Source organism: Hordeum vulgare, chromosome 7H (genome assembly GCF_904849725.1).
Source record: "Hordeum vulgare subsp. vulgare chromosome 7H, MorexV3_pseudomolecules_assembly, whole genome shotgun sequence".
NCBI lineage: Eukaryota > Viridiplantae > Streptophyta > Magnoliopsida > Poales > Poaceae > Hordeum > Hordeum vulgare.
In genome coordinates this window covers 383,899,299-383,912,897 of record NC_058524.1, presented here as the reverse complement: position 1 = coordinate 383,912,897, position 13,599 = coordinate 383,899,299, and the positions used below count along the sequence as shown (strand labels likewise).

The 13,599-nt window shown below is 46.6% G+C and overlaps 1 protein-coding gene across 1 annotated transcript; it reads left to right on the top strand.

The window, feature by feature from the left end:
- Window positions 1-3,078: 3,078 nt before the first annotated feature.
- LOC123409719 (protein NRT1/ PTR FAMILY 6.3-like) lies at window positions 3,079-9,124 on the top strand. Its single transcript, XM_045102580.1, has 3 exons — window positions 3,079-3,492; window positions 4,165-4,763; window positions 7,959-9,124. The coding sequence occupies exons 1-3, from the start codon at window positions 3,145-3,147 to the stop codon at window positions 8,821-8,823; spliced, it is 1,812 nt and encodes a 603-aa protein (XP_044958515.1). The 5' UTR covers window positions 3,079-3,144; the 3' UTR covers window positions 8,824-9,124.
- The last annotated feature ends 4,475 nt before the right edge of the window (window positions 9,125-13,599 follow it).

Genomic DNA, 13,599 nt, shown 5'->3' with positions numbered 1-13,599 from the left:
AGGATTCCACCTTCCCACTTGGAAACTCTTTCCACCTTCTGTTTTTCCTTCTCAAACCAATGGGCCTTAGTGCGAACTTATTCCAGCCCACTAGGGGCTGGTTTATATCTTCCCATAGCCCATGAGGCCCCTTGGGGCGTGACACCCCTCCCGATGGTCCCCGGCACCCCTCCCGGTACTCCCGGTACATTATCGATGAACCCGAAACTTTTCCTGTGACCAAAGTAGGACTTACTATATATTAATATTTACCTCTGGACCATTCTGGAGCTCCTCGTGATGTCCTGGATCTCATCCGGGTCTCCGAACAACTTTCGGTAACCACACATATAACTCAACTATACTAAAACATCATCGAACCTTAAGTGTGCAGACCCCGCGGGTTCGAGAACTATGTAGACATGCCTCGAGGTACTCCTCGGTCAATATCCAGTAGCGGGACCTGGATGCCCATATTGGATCCTACATATTCTCTGAAGATCTTATCGGTTGAACCTCAGTGCCAAGGATTCATATAATCCCGTATGTCATTGCCTTTGTCCTTCGGTATGTTACTTGCCCGAGATTCGATCGTCGGTATCCGCATACCTGTTTCAATCTCGTTACCAGCAAGTCTCTTTAATCATTCCGTAATACAAGATCATGTGACTTACACTTAGTCACATTGCTTGCAAGGCTTGTATGTGATGTTGTATTACCGAGTGGGCCCCGAGATATCTCTCCGTCACACGGAGTGACAAATCCCAGTCTTAATTTATACTAACTCAACGGACACCTTCGGAGATACCTGTAGAGTACCTTTATAGTCACCCAGTTACGTTGTGACGTTTGATACACACAAGGTATTCCTCCGGTGACAGTGAGTTATATGATTTCATGGTCATAGGAATAAATACTTGACACGCAGAAAACAATAGCAATAAAATGACACTATCAATATGCTACATATATAATTTGGGTCTTGTCCATCACATGATTCTCCTAATGATGTGATCCCGTTATCAAGGGACAACACTTGCCTATGGCCAGGAAACCTTGACCATCTTTGATCAATGAATTAGTCAACTAGAGGCTCACTAGGGACAGTGTGTTGTCTATGTATCCACACATGTATTTGAGTTTCCAATCAATACAATTATAGCATGGATAATAAACGATTATTATGAACAAGGAAATATATTAATAACTAATTTATTATTGCCTCTAGGGCATATTTCCTAACACCTACATGGATTTAGGTATCTAGACATGGGAGCTTGGTTGTGAACGACATATGAGGTCCTTTACGGCATTGCCCAGGAACGTATAGGGGCCGAGATGAGCCAACTATGGTTGTGTATGCTATTAGTAGGTATTCATAAAGGAATAGTTAATTATGTGCAATTCGTTATGCCCCCTCGGTTGGTTTACCCATAGTTTTCGAAAATGTTCATTCCTGCCCAAACCACTTTGCTTCTCTTATGCTTTCACCCTTCGGTCTCAATTATGTCGAGTCAAAGGCTTTTGACTGTCGGCGACCCCGGCCACCTTCCTACCTTATTCCTCCGTCAGATCCTCCCCGACCTCCATCCCGTCCATGGCGCCTTGAACCCTACTGTAGGTCGCCAGTCCCTCCCCGGCCTCCAACCTGGTTGGATCCGGTCCAGCCAAAGTCTCTGTCGCGCACCCATGCCTCGCATCAATCCCAACCTCCCCTACATCGCTTCGCCGCCCCATGACCCTAGGATCCGCATGGCCCATCCCTAGATCCACCTTGTCTTAGTGATTTCGACAGATTCGATCGCAAGAGGCCCGGGCACTCTGACCACCTAGTTGGACGACGACCTCGGCGGCGCCGTGCGACGCAGGGCTCCGACGCGGGTGCAAGGCACAAAGGCAAGGTGCGGGTGCTCCGGTGACGGGAACGATGATGAACTACGGGGATATGGACGTGGCCGAGGCGGGGTAGAAGAACCAGTGACGGAGGCAAAATGGTCTCCCTAACAGTCAAACGCCTTTGACTCGACGTAATTGGGACGGAAGGGCAAAAAACACAAGAGGACTGAACGCACTTGGGCAATATCAAGGTTTTTTTTTTAACTAGCACATATACCCCTGCATCCCAATGATAAAAGATATTCACTTGTCCACCAAAATGTATATCAATGTGATACAACAACATCCGGACGGTTGTACCTCATAGCGGTAGGGATACACACGTCGAGGTTGAAATCTACTGCCTCCTTTGTTGTGGTTATCTTATGAAAGTCTTAGAAATGGATTATTAACGAAAGATAGAAGAGAAGCTCATGCAAGTTCAGCTGGTTGGGGCCTTTGCGATCATGAGTTACCAATCCCATAAAGCATAAATATTTTTCGCTACTCCTTTGTTTACAGAAAAAGGATGCAATTGAGGCCATCATAACATAGTTTTTTAATTAACATATCTAACCAATTCAAATGGGGTAAAAACATGCCCTTCTAACATATCTTGTCTAAGATATGTAGCCAATTTAAATGAGATAGAGAGCTTTTAATATTCCATAGCAATTAATTAGGTTAAGTAAGTTTATGCCCTAAAAAAATTATACTAGTTAACACGAGCGACTAATACCGTGGTTGGAAGCTAAGCATTTTTTGGTCAATCATATATAAATTATTTTAATATGAGTTACGGTTGCAAAAGTTATACCATGATCATTTGACTATATTCTCTGTGTAAATAGGCGATAGGCGATAGGCGATAGGCATGGGTCGTGCAGTGGGGGAGAAACCGGCGGCCGGTCGCCACCGAGCCATATCAACCGTCCACGTACCCCAACAAACCAAACCAATTGCCCTTTGCTTATCCTTCCATCTAGGAGCCGTAACCGCCCTTATCTCACCGCAGATAATGTTAGATGACTGTTAGTATATTGCATATAATGACCCTCCACAGAGCCCCTTGCTAATTAATAGATTAGATTAATATAATCTCCCCTCACAATTATCTCTTTCTTCTTCCCCAAAAGGCGAAGCAGGAGATTCTCCCGAGAATACCCCCGGCGTTGCCGCGGCCGCGGGTATATATAGCGCGCCCGCCACCTCCAACTCGCCACACACACCCCCACCCCCACCCCCACCCCCACCCGTAGATACACGGGCCACCGGCCAACGGCGGCAAGGATGGTCGGCCTTCTCCCCCAGACCAATGCGGCGGCGCAGGCCGAGGTCCTCGGCGACGCGTGGGACTACCGCGGCCGTCCCGCCGCCCGCTCCACCACCGGCCGCTGGGGCGCCGCCGCCATGATCCTCGTGGCCGAGCTCAACGAGAGGCTCACCACGCTGGGGATCGCGGTCAACCTGGTCACGTATCTCACGGCCACGATGCACGTCGGCAACGCCGAGGCGGCCAACGTCGTCACCAACTTCATGGGCACTTCCTTCATGCTCTGCCTCCTCGGCGGCTTCGTCGCCGACTCCTTCCTCGGTCGCTACCTCACCATCGCCATATTCACCGCCATCCAGGCATCCGTGAGTTTGACTTTGCTTGCCTGCTTTGCCGTCCCTCGCCGTGCAACTTTTAACTGCTTGCCCTTTTTTTTCCTATACTAGATTAGAAGATCCCCTTCTTTTGGTGGTAGGTTGTTAGTTTAGTTACTCTATACTTTTCCAAAGAAGAGAAATACTACTACGTACCAATCTGTAATACTAGCTTTTTTTCTTTCTTTTAAAAAACAAGTGGAACACACGTATTAATATTAACTGAGAAGAGGATACTGCTGTGAAAAGAACGGCCACCAAATCAACACTGTTTAATCATCATGGGCGTATATGCTTCCATTCCAAGATCGCCGCATGGCGTATGGGACTATGGGTCCTCTCCTCCATATATGCCACAGTGGACAATAAGGACTAGTTACAATCTCCTTTATACATCTTCTTAAATTAACAATTCGGAGATAAGATACCAGTAACTCGCATCGCATGAGATTAAATCTGAATATATATTTTCCTCTCTTTTTTATTAATGCAAAAAAAGAATTATTTGTGTCCGTCTCCCTTATCTTAATTAAGTACCCTTTGTAGACTATTATCAAAATATATAAATTATTAAAATAATATTTTAAATGCTTTTATATTAGTTTAGGGAGAGAGTAACGTTTTGCAACTTGAGATCGTAATCGAGAAGCATGGAACTTGCAGGGCGTAACGATCCTGACGATCTCAACGGCAGCGCCGGGACTGCGGCCGCCGGCGTGCACGGCGGAGGGCGCCGGTATAGGGACTTGCACCCGCGCGTCGGGTGGGCAGCTGGGCGTACTGTACCTTGCGCTGTACCTGACGGCCCTGGGCACCGGCGGGCTCAAGTCTAGCGTCTCCGGCTTCGGCTCCGACCAGTTCGACGAGTCCAACAGCACCGAGAAGTCGCAGATGATGCGCTTCTTCAACTGGTTCTTCTTCTTCATCAGCCTCGGCTCTCTCCTGGCCGTCACCGTGCTCGTCTACGTCCAGGACAACCTGGGCCGGCCCTGGGGCTATGGCGCCTGCGCCGCCTCCATCGCCGCCGGGCTCGTGGTGTTCCTCGCCGGCACCCGCAGGTACCGGTTCAAGAAGCTGGCCGGGAGCCCGCTGACCCAGATCGCCGCCGTGGTCGTGGCCGCGTGGCGCAAGCGCCGCGTCCAGCTGCCCGCCGACACCTCCATGCTCTACGACATCGACGTCGGCAAGGTCGCCGCCATTGAGGGGGGCTCCACCAAGAAGAGCAAGCTCAAGGAACGCATCCCGCACACCAAGCAGTTCCGGTAATACTATAAGCTAGTACTACTTACCAACAAATTGCTAATTGCCACGCTCTCTTGCTTGCTTAACTCATTTGCTGGTTGAGTGCGTTAATCTATATGCTCCTGCCGATTATGTATTTGTGGATGACATGGGTCAAAGTTGCATGCGTGGCCTTGGAAGTTGCAAGTATAGAGGCCAGATAGAGGAGTGTTGACTAGAGTTGACTGGGCCCCAGCATGCAAATGCAAGTGGACGAGTAACTCGTATAGTGTTTCTTACTACTTCTCCAGTACTAATCATTAAATTGGTAGTAATAATTCTAGGATGCAAGCTCACCTGGAACGGAAGGAATGCAAGTTGATGTTAGATTCAGCTTTTGCACCTGGAGTGTGTCCCTTCCTTTCCTTCCAAATCAGTTCATCATTTTCTCCCAACTTGGCCTATCAGATGCCAAGGGCCGTACCACACGCCAATGGTGAATCTACTACGAAAACGAATACGACCCACCCTCCCCCTGCCTAGGGTTGCCTAGGGCAGCCAAATGCCACGGTTTGTCACCCCGCCCTACTGACATGTCCACTTGCGTGCTCGTGTGTTTACGGAAGGGGAGAGGAGGATAACCATGGTTGGGCGGCGACAAATGACGAGTTTGGCAGGCAGCGTACCAATAATTGCGACTATTCTATAGCTATAGCGATGGCACGGGGTCCCGAGACCGTGCTTCTGTCCCCTCGTCTCCCCACCCATCCATTGATCCTGCCCCCCTTCTCTTCTCTTGTGTGGAACCACCTGCACCCAAGCCTTAGTGACCTCCCTGCAAGCAAGAATACAAGGATACAAGTGCGGTGTGTCATGTGCTCTACGGATTCAGAGACGCCGGATGTACTGGACTCTACTGGGATTGGGATAGGGATAGGGATAGGGATAGGCCAACTCCTGGGTGGAGATATGGGAGGATCGTATCGGAGCCTGGTCGGTAGGCAGCGCCAAAACAATCTCTTATTTGCTCTGTTTCCCTGATTTGACCACACTGCTAGTTATAGGGTTTTCTGTACCAAACCTAGTCAGCATTCAGCAGACGCCCAAGAAACCGAGGACGGCAGTGGATTCCAAATGGGCCTTGTGTTTTGACTCTACGTACTTTGCAACCGACGGTTTCTGTAACACCAATAGTTTTTTATTTTTCCTTTTCCGAAACGGAGTAGTAACACCAATAGTGGAGAATGTAGGAGTAAACCAACTGTTAAGAGCCAGTCATACATGCCATTACCAGGTACTACTACTACTCTTTTGATGGCTTGGTCTCTGACAAGTGGAAATCGAGTCTTTTGTGCCTGACAAGCTAGGAGAACCCTAGTGTACACCTCTTTTTTCCCTTGGAAATGAAATTGACTTAGCTTGATTCGTCCCGAAATAAATATCTTAAGCTTAGTATAATTTGTATTAAAACTAGTATAAAGTTCAGGTATTTTAATTTTAAAACGAAGGGAGTATATATTCTCTTACATACAGTACCTGCACACACAAGTCTTGAAATATTTTATGGTGTTGCTATCAAATCAAACACGCACGTTTTGACTGAAATTCCTTTTGCTAATGCTCCACGTCCACGGTAAGGCCAGTAGAGAGAGGTAGACGGGAATCACCTCAATTATTATTAGGTGGGCGATTGTGCAGAGGACCGAGACGTGTGCACACCGAAAGCTTTGCGTGATTGGGGCAGTAGAAAAACGAAAAGCCCCATCAACAAGACAAGAAACCCCTAGACACAACAGTGGGAGAAGAAAGCTAGTGGTAGTAGTAGCACCTAGCACGTCGTGTCTCGTGTGTGGTACTACCAGTACTCTACTTACCAGCGAAAGCAAAGGAAATTTGCTCATCGCTTGGCCAGTGATGGGGACAAGAAGATCTAGGCGAACCTTTCTCGCTCACATGCATCTGCCCTTCCCTTTTGTCATGGCTCACTTGGAAGCTAGAGGATCCACGCCACATCTGTCCAGTTCACGCTCGGAAAAGCACTGGAGTCTGGAGATCATCCCAATCCCAACCCCATGGACCATGCTGCATAGCCCCCCGCCTCTAAAAGCGCTCAGGCCATGTGTTGCTTGCGGTTGCTCTCTCTTGACAAATGATTATCTAGGTTGGTGAGGATGATGGGGGAAATTAATCAGATCCACCGCCTAATTATCTACGTTAATTCACCACCCCCTATTAGAGCACTGTTGTGCATACGTGAGTATAAACGAACAAACGATCCATCGCTCTTCACATCCTTTGCTAAAAAGCAGTGTGTCATGTCTCACGTGTTTTCCTGAAACGGACGGGGTTATTTGGAGGGGTTTTCGGGGAAAATGGTTTCTTGGCACAAGCTCATGATTTCAGTTCCATACATGATGCTGACATGCTTCTTTTTGTTAATCATCATCACATGATGAGGCCGGCCGGCCCAGGTTCTACCTGGGGTTGCATTATCATCACCTTCATCACATGATTCTGCCTCCCTAATTAACTGAACACAACCTGGTGATGCTAATTGGCTGGCTGTCGGTCACCTAAACGTACACTACTTGTTTAATCCCTGTGTGTTCCATACATACATATACATTCATGACCCCTTAGCAACTTCTCGTCAGGAAGATAAAACTCTGAATACTCGTGCCTGCATAGCTGTCGACGATTCCCTTCCAAAGAAGTTGGTTGTTCCTCACTCTGGTCTGGACCCCTAGATAGATGCTCGGCCTAGGATGATTTGTTGTTTTTGATCCGTGTCTCCATCTGCCTCCGAATCTTGTACCTGTGACCACTGCTTTTAGTTTGCACTTGTTGCATCACAGGCTGTAGTAGTAGCCAAAAGTGAAAAGGAACGTCGCATGGTCTCTGTGTCCATTAAAATAAAATCCAATGACAGGAACTCAATCGTAGTATCTTTATTTTAAATACTTGGTTTTCTGATACTACGAAACAGCACTTGTTGCTGAAGCTGCTTTATTACAATATATATAAAAGAAAGTAATGGCAATAGTATTTCTTTCATGTGGTTTATTATCATGTGTAACTCTGAAGACACACCAGCTTCTGAAACTTGTCACTACACAACCATACGACTGAACTTGTTATATTGCTGAATTTAAACTGAGACGGTTAATCAATTCAAGTTGATTTGATTTAGTAGTACTAGTTCTTGTTCTGATCGACCTGATCTTTTCCTTTTGCAGTTTCTTGGACCATGCGGCGATCAACTCAGACCCCGCCGGCGAGCCGACCAAGTGGCAGCTTGCTACGCTGACGGACGTGGAGGAGGTCAAGACGGTGGCGCGTATGCTTCCGATATGGGCCACGACCATCATGTTCTGGACGGTGTACGCGCAGATGACCACCTTCTCGGTGTCTCAGGCCACCACCATGGACCGCCACATCGGCCCGTCCTTCCAGATCCCGGCGGGCTCCCTCACCGTCTTCTTCGTCGGCTCCATCCTCCTCACCGTCCCCATCTACGACCGCATCGTCGTGCCCGTTGCCCGCCGCTTCAATGGCAACCCGCACGGGCTCACCCCGCTCCAGCGGATCGGCATCGGTCTCGTGCTCTCCATCCTTGCCATGACCTCCGCCGCGCTCGTCGAGATCAAGCGCCTCCGCGTGGCGCGGGAGTCCGCCGTCCCGGAGGGCGCCCCCGTGCCCATGACGGTCTTCTGGCTCATCCCGCAGTTTTTTTTTGTCGGCGCCGGCGAGGCCTTCACCTACATCGGACAGCTCGACTTCTTCCTCCGCGAGTGCCCCAAGGGGATGAAGACCATGAGCACGGGGCTCTTCCTTAGCACGCTCTCGCTCGGCTTCTTCGTCAGCTCGGCGCTCGTCACCGTCGTACACAAGATCACCGGTGACCGCCGGCCGTGGATCGCCGACGACCTCAACAAGGGCGAGCTCTACAAGTTCTACTGGCTGCTCGCCGGGGTCTGCCTCGCCAACCTCGTCGTCTACCTCTTCGCCGCCAGGTGGTACAAGTACAAGGCCGGCCGCCCCGGCGCCGACGGCAGCGTCAACGGCGTCGAGATGGCCGACGCCGAGCCGTGCCTTCACTGACTGACCTCGCGTTCGTCCGTTCGTGTTTCTCAATCGGACGGCCTTGCTTTCTTCGCATGTTGTACCATACATACATACTACTAGTATTGGATGGATCGTCCCGCGGTCCTCCACGTGTGCCTACGTGTAGTATAATGGGATTAATAACTTCTTAGAGGTGAGAAATGGAAAAGCTGACGAAAGGGTTGGCGGGGCGGGGAAGGGTGTTGCTGACTCAATGTCACTGCATTTTGTGAAAATTCCTCGTCCAATGTAAAATCATGAAAAGAAAAGAAAAGAAAACGTGTGCTCTTTTAGTTGACTTGTGATTTTCAATGGTCGATTTTTTTTCTTATGTTAAGTTACATGTAATTGTTTTAAAGAAATATCATGCATAGTTTCAGACCTTTTCTTAATGCATTCAGAGGACTCTTGAGAGTTCACATGGATTCAAACTCCCTCTCTCTATATATACATATATATGCTCCCTCTTCCTAGGGTCGACACACAAAGCGAGTGAAGAGGGGAGGGTCCTCTAAGAATCCCTTCCAACCTACGCATCGAGATGTGTTTTTGTACGCAATATAGATTCATATTTGTTTGTAGATGTTTTCGCTTGTCTATTTTTTCACAGAAGAGAAGCAAACAAGGGGATGCTTTACGGGCATATTTGATTGTCCCAAGTGAACAGTACTTGCATTTTGTTCACATCTCGAATCAGCTAGGTTAAGCAAAAACAGACAACGAACCAATATTTGTATATTGTTTGGTTGCCTGCATTGTATCAATCGAATGTTTGGTTGCCGTATTTACATTTAAAGGATAAGCAGATGCAAACCACAATTGTTTGGCCGCATAAACGTTTGTGTTCTGTTCACCTTATTCAAATGTGATGGCCTTAGCACCACATTATATACAACAGCAAGCAGAGCACTAACAACATCATAATAACATCAAACATCACAAAAACAAGTAGGTAAATAACAGATAAACACATACTGCTAAGTAGCTAGCATCCATGCTGCTAACAAAAGTAGGTTCTAAGACAGAGGGCATCCCAAGCAACCTGCTTCATCATAGGGTGTTGAGCGCTCGACAAAATAATAACACTTTCATAGCAAGTTCTTCCATCACCGCAACAAACTAACTAGAAGTTCATACTAACAAAGTTCACAGGGCGAAAGCCACCTCACCGATGTAGCTCTGCGTGTTGCAACGCGCCCTGCACCCGATGGAGTTGTCGTGGTTGTAGATTTGAACCTTCAGGCCCAGGTCGGAGATGTGCAGAACGATGTGTTCGCCGGAGACGATCCTATGGCGACGGTAGAAGTATGTCAGCACCGGGCAAGCACCATCTGGCCGGCGAAGTTCTAGACCTAAACCCAGAACTCGTACCACTTGTTCACCAAGAGCCTGACCACGCGCGAGAGCTTGAGTGCTAGCCACCCCTTCATCACCTCCATGAACATGGGAGGGATGACGAGCATGGAGAGATCCTCCTCATTTTGCATTTGCATGTAGAATTGAAGGGGCTCTCGGGACCCCAATCCTAGGAGCTCGTCTCCTTGAAGGTAACACGCTCATGAAGGTGACCCTATCAAGAAAGTTCACCCTCTTGAGGCAACGGTTCGTGGGGATGAAGTCCACGGCGGCTTCGACGACATGGGATCCTCCTCCGGCCTTGTCCCACTCTGTCTTCATCACCTTGTCAGGTAAGTGAAAGCACATATGCTCCCTTGGTGGTTTTGATAATTCATGACAATATACATTGTCTCTTGGACTAATAGTTTTATCTAGTTTATTTCAGATAAGATCCATAGAGAAAATTGACTGGATTGTGAGAAGAAGCTCCAAGGAAGGAGAAGAATAGGATTGACCAAGCTTCAAGCTTCAATACTGTACACTTTACATTTTGTGAGAAATCGCATTTGAGTCCATAGGAAAGCCAATACTATTAAAAGGGGATGAGGTGTCTATGATGATCTGGTTGCTCAAGTGCTTAGAGTTAGCCACCAAATAACCTCATGAAATTCTCCCGCAAATATTCTGTACAAAGCTTAAACACTCAAATTCAGTGCCACCAATATTTCCAAATCGGCCCTACCGAGTTTTACCCTAGACAGAATCCAGAGCCAACCCATCAATCTCGGTAACGACAACACTTGATTTCAGTGCAACCGAAAACCAGTGACCAACTCTATGGTTACCATTTGTTGAAAATCGGAATTTCCGATTTTTGCAAACCGATGCCACCGAGTTTGGTAACTGCCTAGCTCAGCCAAATTGGACTCACCGAGATTTATATATCGGTCTCACCGAAACACGAAAAGTTGTCACATTTTGTACTAGTCGGTGCAACCGAGTTTCCACTTTGATTTCACCGAGTTGGGCAATAATGTTGTAACGGTTGGGTTTTTGGAGATTCTTATATATACCCCTCCACCAACCTATCATTCGCAGAGGAAGCACTCAGAATATACCAACACTTGCCCCATTCATTTTCTGAGAGAGAACCACCTACTCATGTGTTGAGATCAAGATATTCCACTCCAACCATATGGATCTTTATTTCCAGCCTCCCCAAGTTACTTTCCACCCAATCAATCTCTTCTAGACAAGTCAAATATGTGAGAGAGTGATTGAGTGTTGAGGAGACTATCTTTTGAAGCACAAGAGCAACGAGTTCATCATACTTACAACATCTATTACCTTTTGGAGAGTGGTGTCTCCTAGATTGATTAAGTGTCGCTTGGGAGCCTCCAAATTCGTGCGGAGTTGAACCAAGAAGTTTGTAAGGGCAACGAGATCGCCTACTTCATGAATATCTACACCGAGTGAGGCTAGTCGTTCGTTGACGTAAGCCATGGTGGAATAGACAAGGTTGCTTCTCTGTGGACCGTTCATGGGTGGAGCCTTGTGTGGACTCACGCAGACGTTACTCTTTTTCGTGGACGTATGATAACACCACCTATTAGAACCACGCCAAAAATCACCGTGTCATCTTTGAGTTTGACCTTCCTACCTCTACTCCTTACTTTCATGTGTTCGCTGCTATACTCGTAGACTTGCATGTGTAGGGTGTGATTGAATTGCTATAATTGCTAAAATCTGCCAACCATTAAAATTGGAAAAATGTTAGGTTTTTAGTTTTTCAAGTAGTCTATTCAACGCACCTCTAGACATCCCTTCTAATGATCCCACAATTTATATCAGAGCAATTCAAGCCCCTCCGGACATCCCTTCTAATGATCCCACAATTTATATCAGAGCATTGGTCTCCATAGCTTTGGTTTCATCACCATTGGAGGAAGATGGGTGTGTCTAGTTTGGAGAGTCTTAGTTGTAGGGTGCCTATTCTCAGTGGGGAGTACTATAGTCAACGGAAAGACAAAATGCTTGATATATTTGATGAATTCCATTTGACCAAGTATGTTGAAAATTCGTATGTGCTTCCCATTGATCCCTTACATCCTTCTCACGAGGAAGAAATTGATATGCAATGTAATCTTAGAACTGTTAATCTTATCATTAGAGGATTGCTAAGAATTGTTTGAATCAAATGAAAAACTTTGAATGTGCTTATACCTTGGGGAAAGATTTGGAGAAAAGATATCCTAACTACTCCTTGAAAAATCTTGATGTCATTCTCCATAAAACCATTGCCTTTGACAAAATAAAGCCTAGGCGATCCAAACTTTGATAATTACTTGTTTGAGATTCATGACCTCATGCATGCTAAAGGAGATGTCAATATCATCAATAACATTATTGTCGAATCCATTCGCATTCACAGACTTGAACATTGTCACAATCACAATTCTAATGAATCTCTTGATTTTTGTGACGAGGATATTCCACTTGACGATGACAATGTGGAACATGGCTACTACGATGAAGATGAGAGGTTTGACATTGAATGTAAGAAGACCATGAATAGTCTTAGTCTCATGGCAAATATTAAGGACTACATGGCCGGAGGAGAAGAGTGGATTCTCGATAGTGGATGCACCGATTACATGACCGAAGATAGAGACATGTGTCAAGATATCACACCAAATCATGGACCACAGAGTTATGTGGCATTTGGAGATGACTCCAAGGGTAAGGTACTAGGTCTTGGTAAGTTGGTCATATCTCATGGTAGTTCTATTCAAAATGTCATGCTTGTTGAATCTCTTGGCTACAATCTTCTTTCAATATCTAGACTAGTGGACTTACTTTGGTTTCAATGTGCTATTTACTAAAGTTGATTGCCAAGTGTTCCATCAAGATAATCATAACATGATTGAAAGGATCGATATGGTTGAGTAGAGGAAGGGATGAATAGGCAACTAATAAATTTTAATCTTTTCTTTTAATAAATTAAGTTTAGCAGCAGATAGGTTGTCTAGATATGCAACTACGTGAGCAACCTATATGATGCTAACTACAACAATAGTAAGCAAGAAGTAAATACAAGTAAAGGTAAGAAATAACCACAAGTAGAACCGATGAAGACGAGGATGTGTTTCCGAAGTTCCTTCCCTTTGAGGGAAGTACGCCTCCCTTGGAGCGGTGTGGAGGCACAATGCTCCCCAAGATGCCACTAAAGCCACCGTATTGTCGTCACGCCCTCACATAATGCAAGCTTCCATGATTCCACTAAGTGGTGCCCTTGAAGGCGGCGACATGAACTTTACAAACAAGGTTGTAGCTCTCTCCACAACTGAATTGGAGGCTCCTAACGAAACCATGAAGCTTCACCACAATGACATATGGATTCGAGGTGGCCTCTTTCATCTAGGGTGCTCAAACACC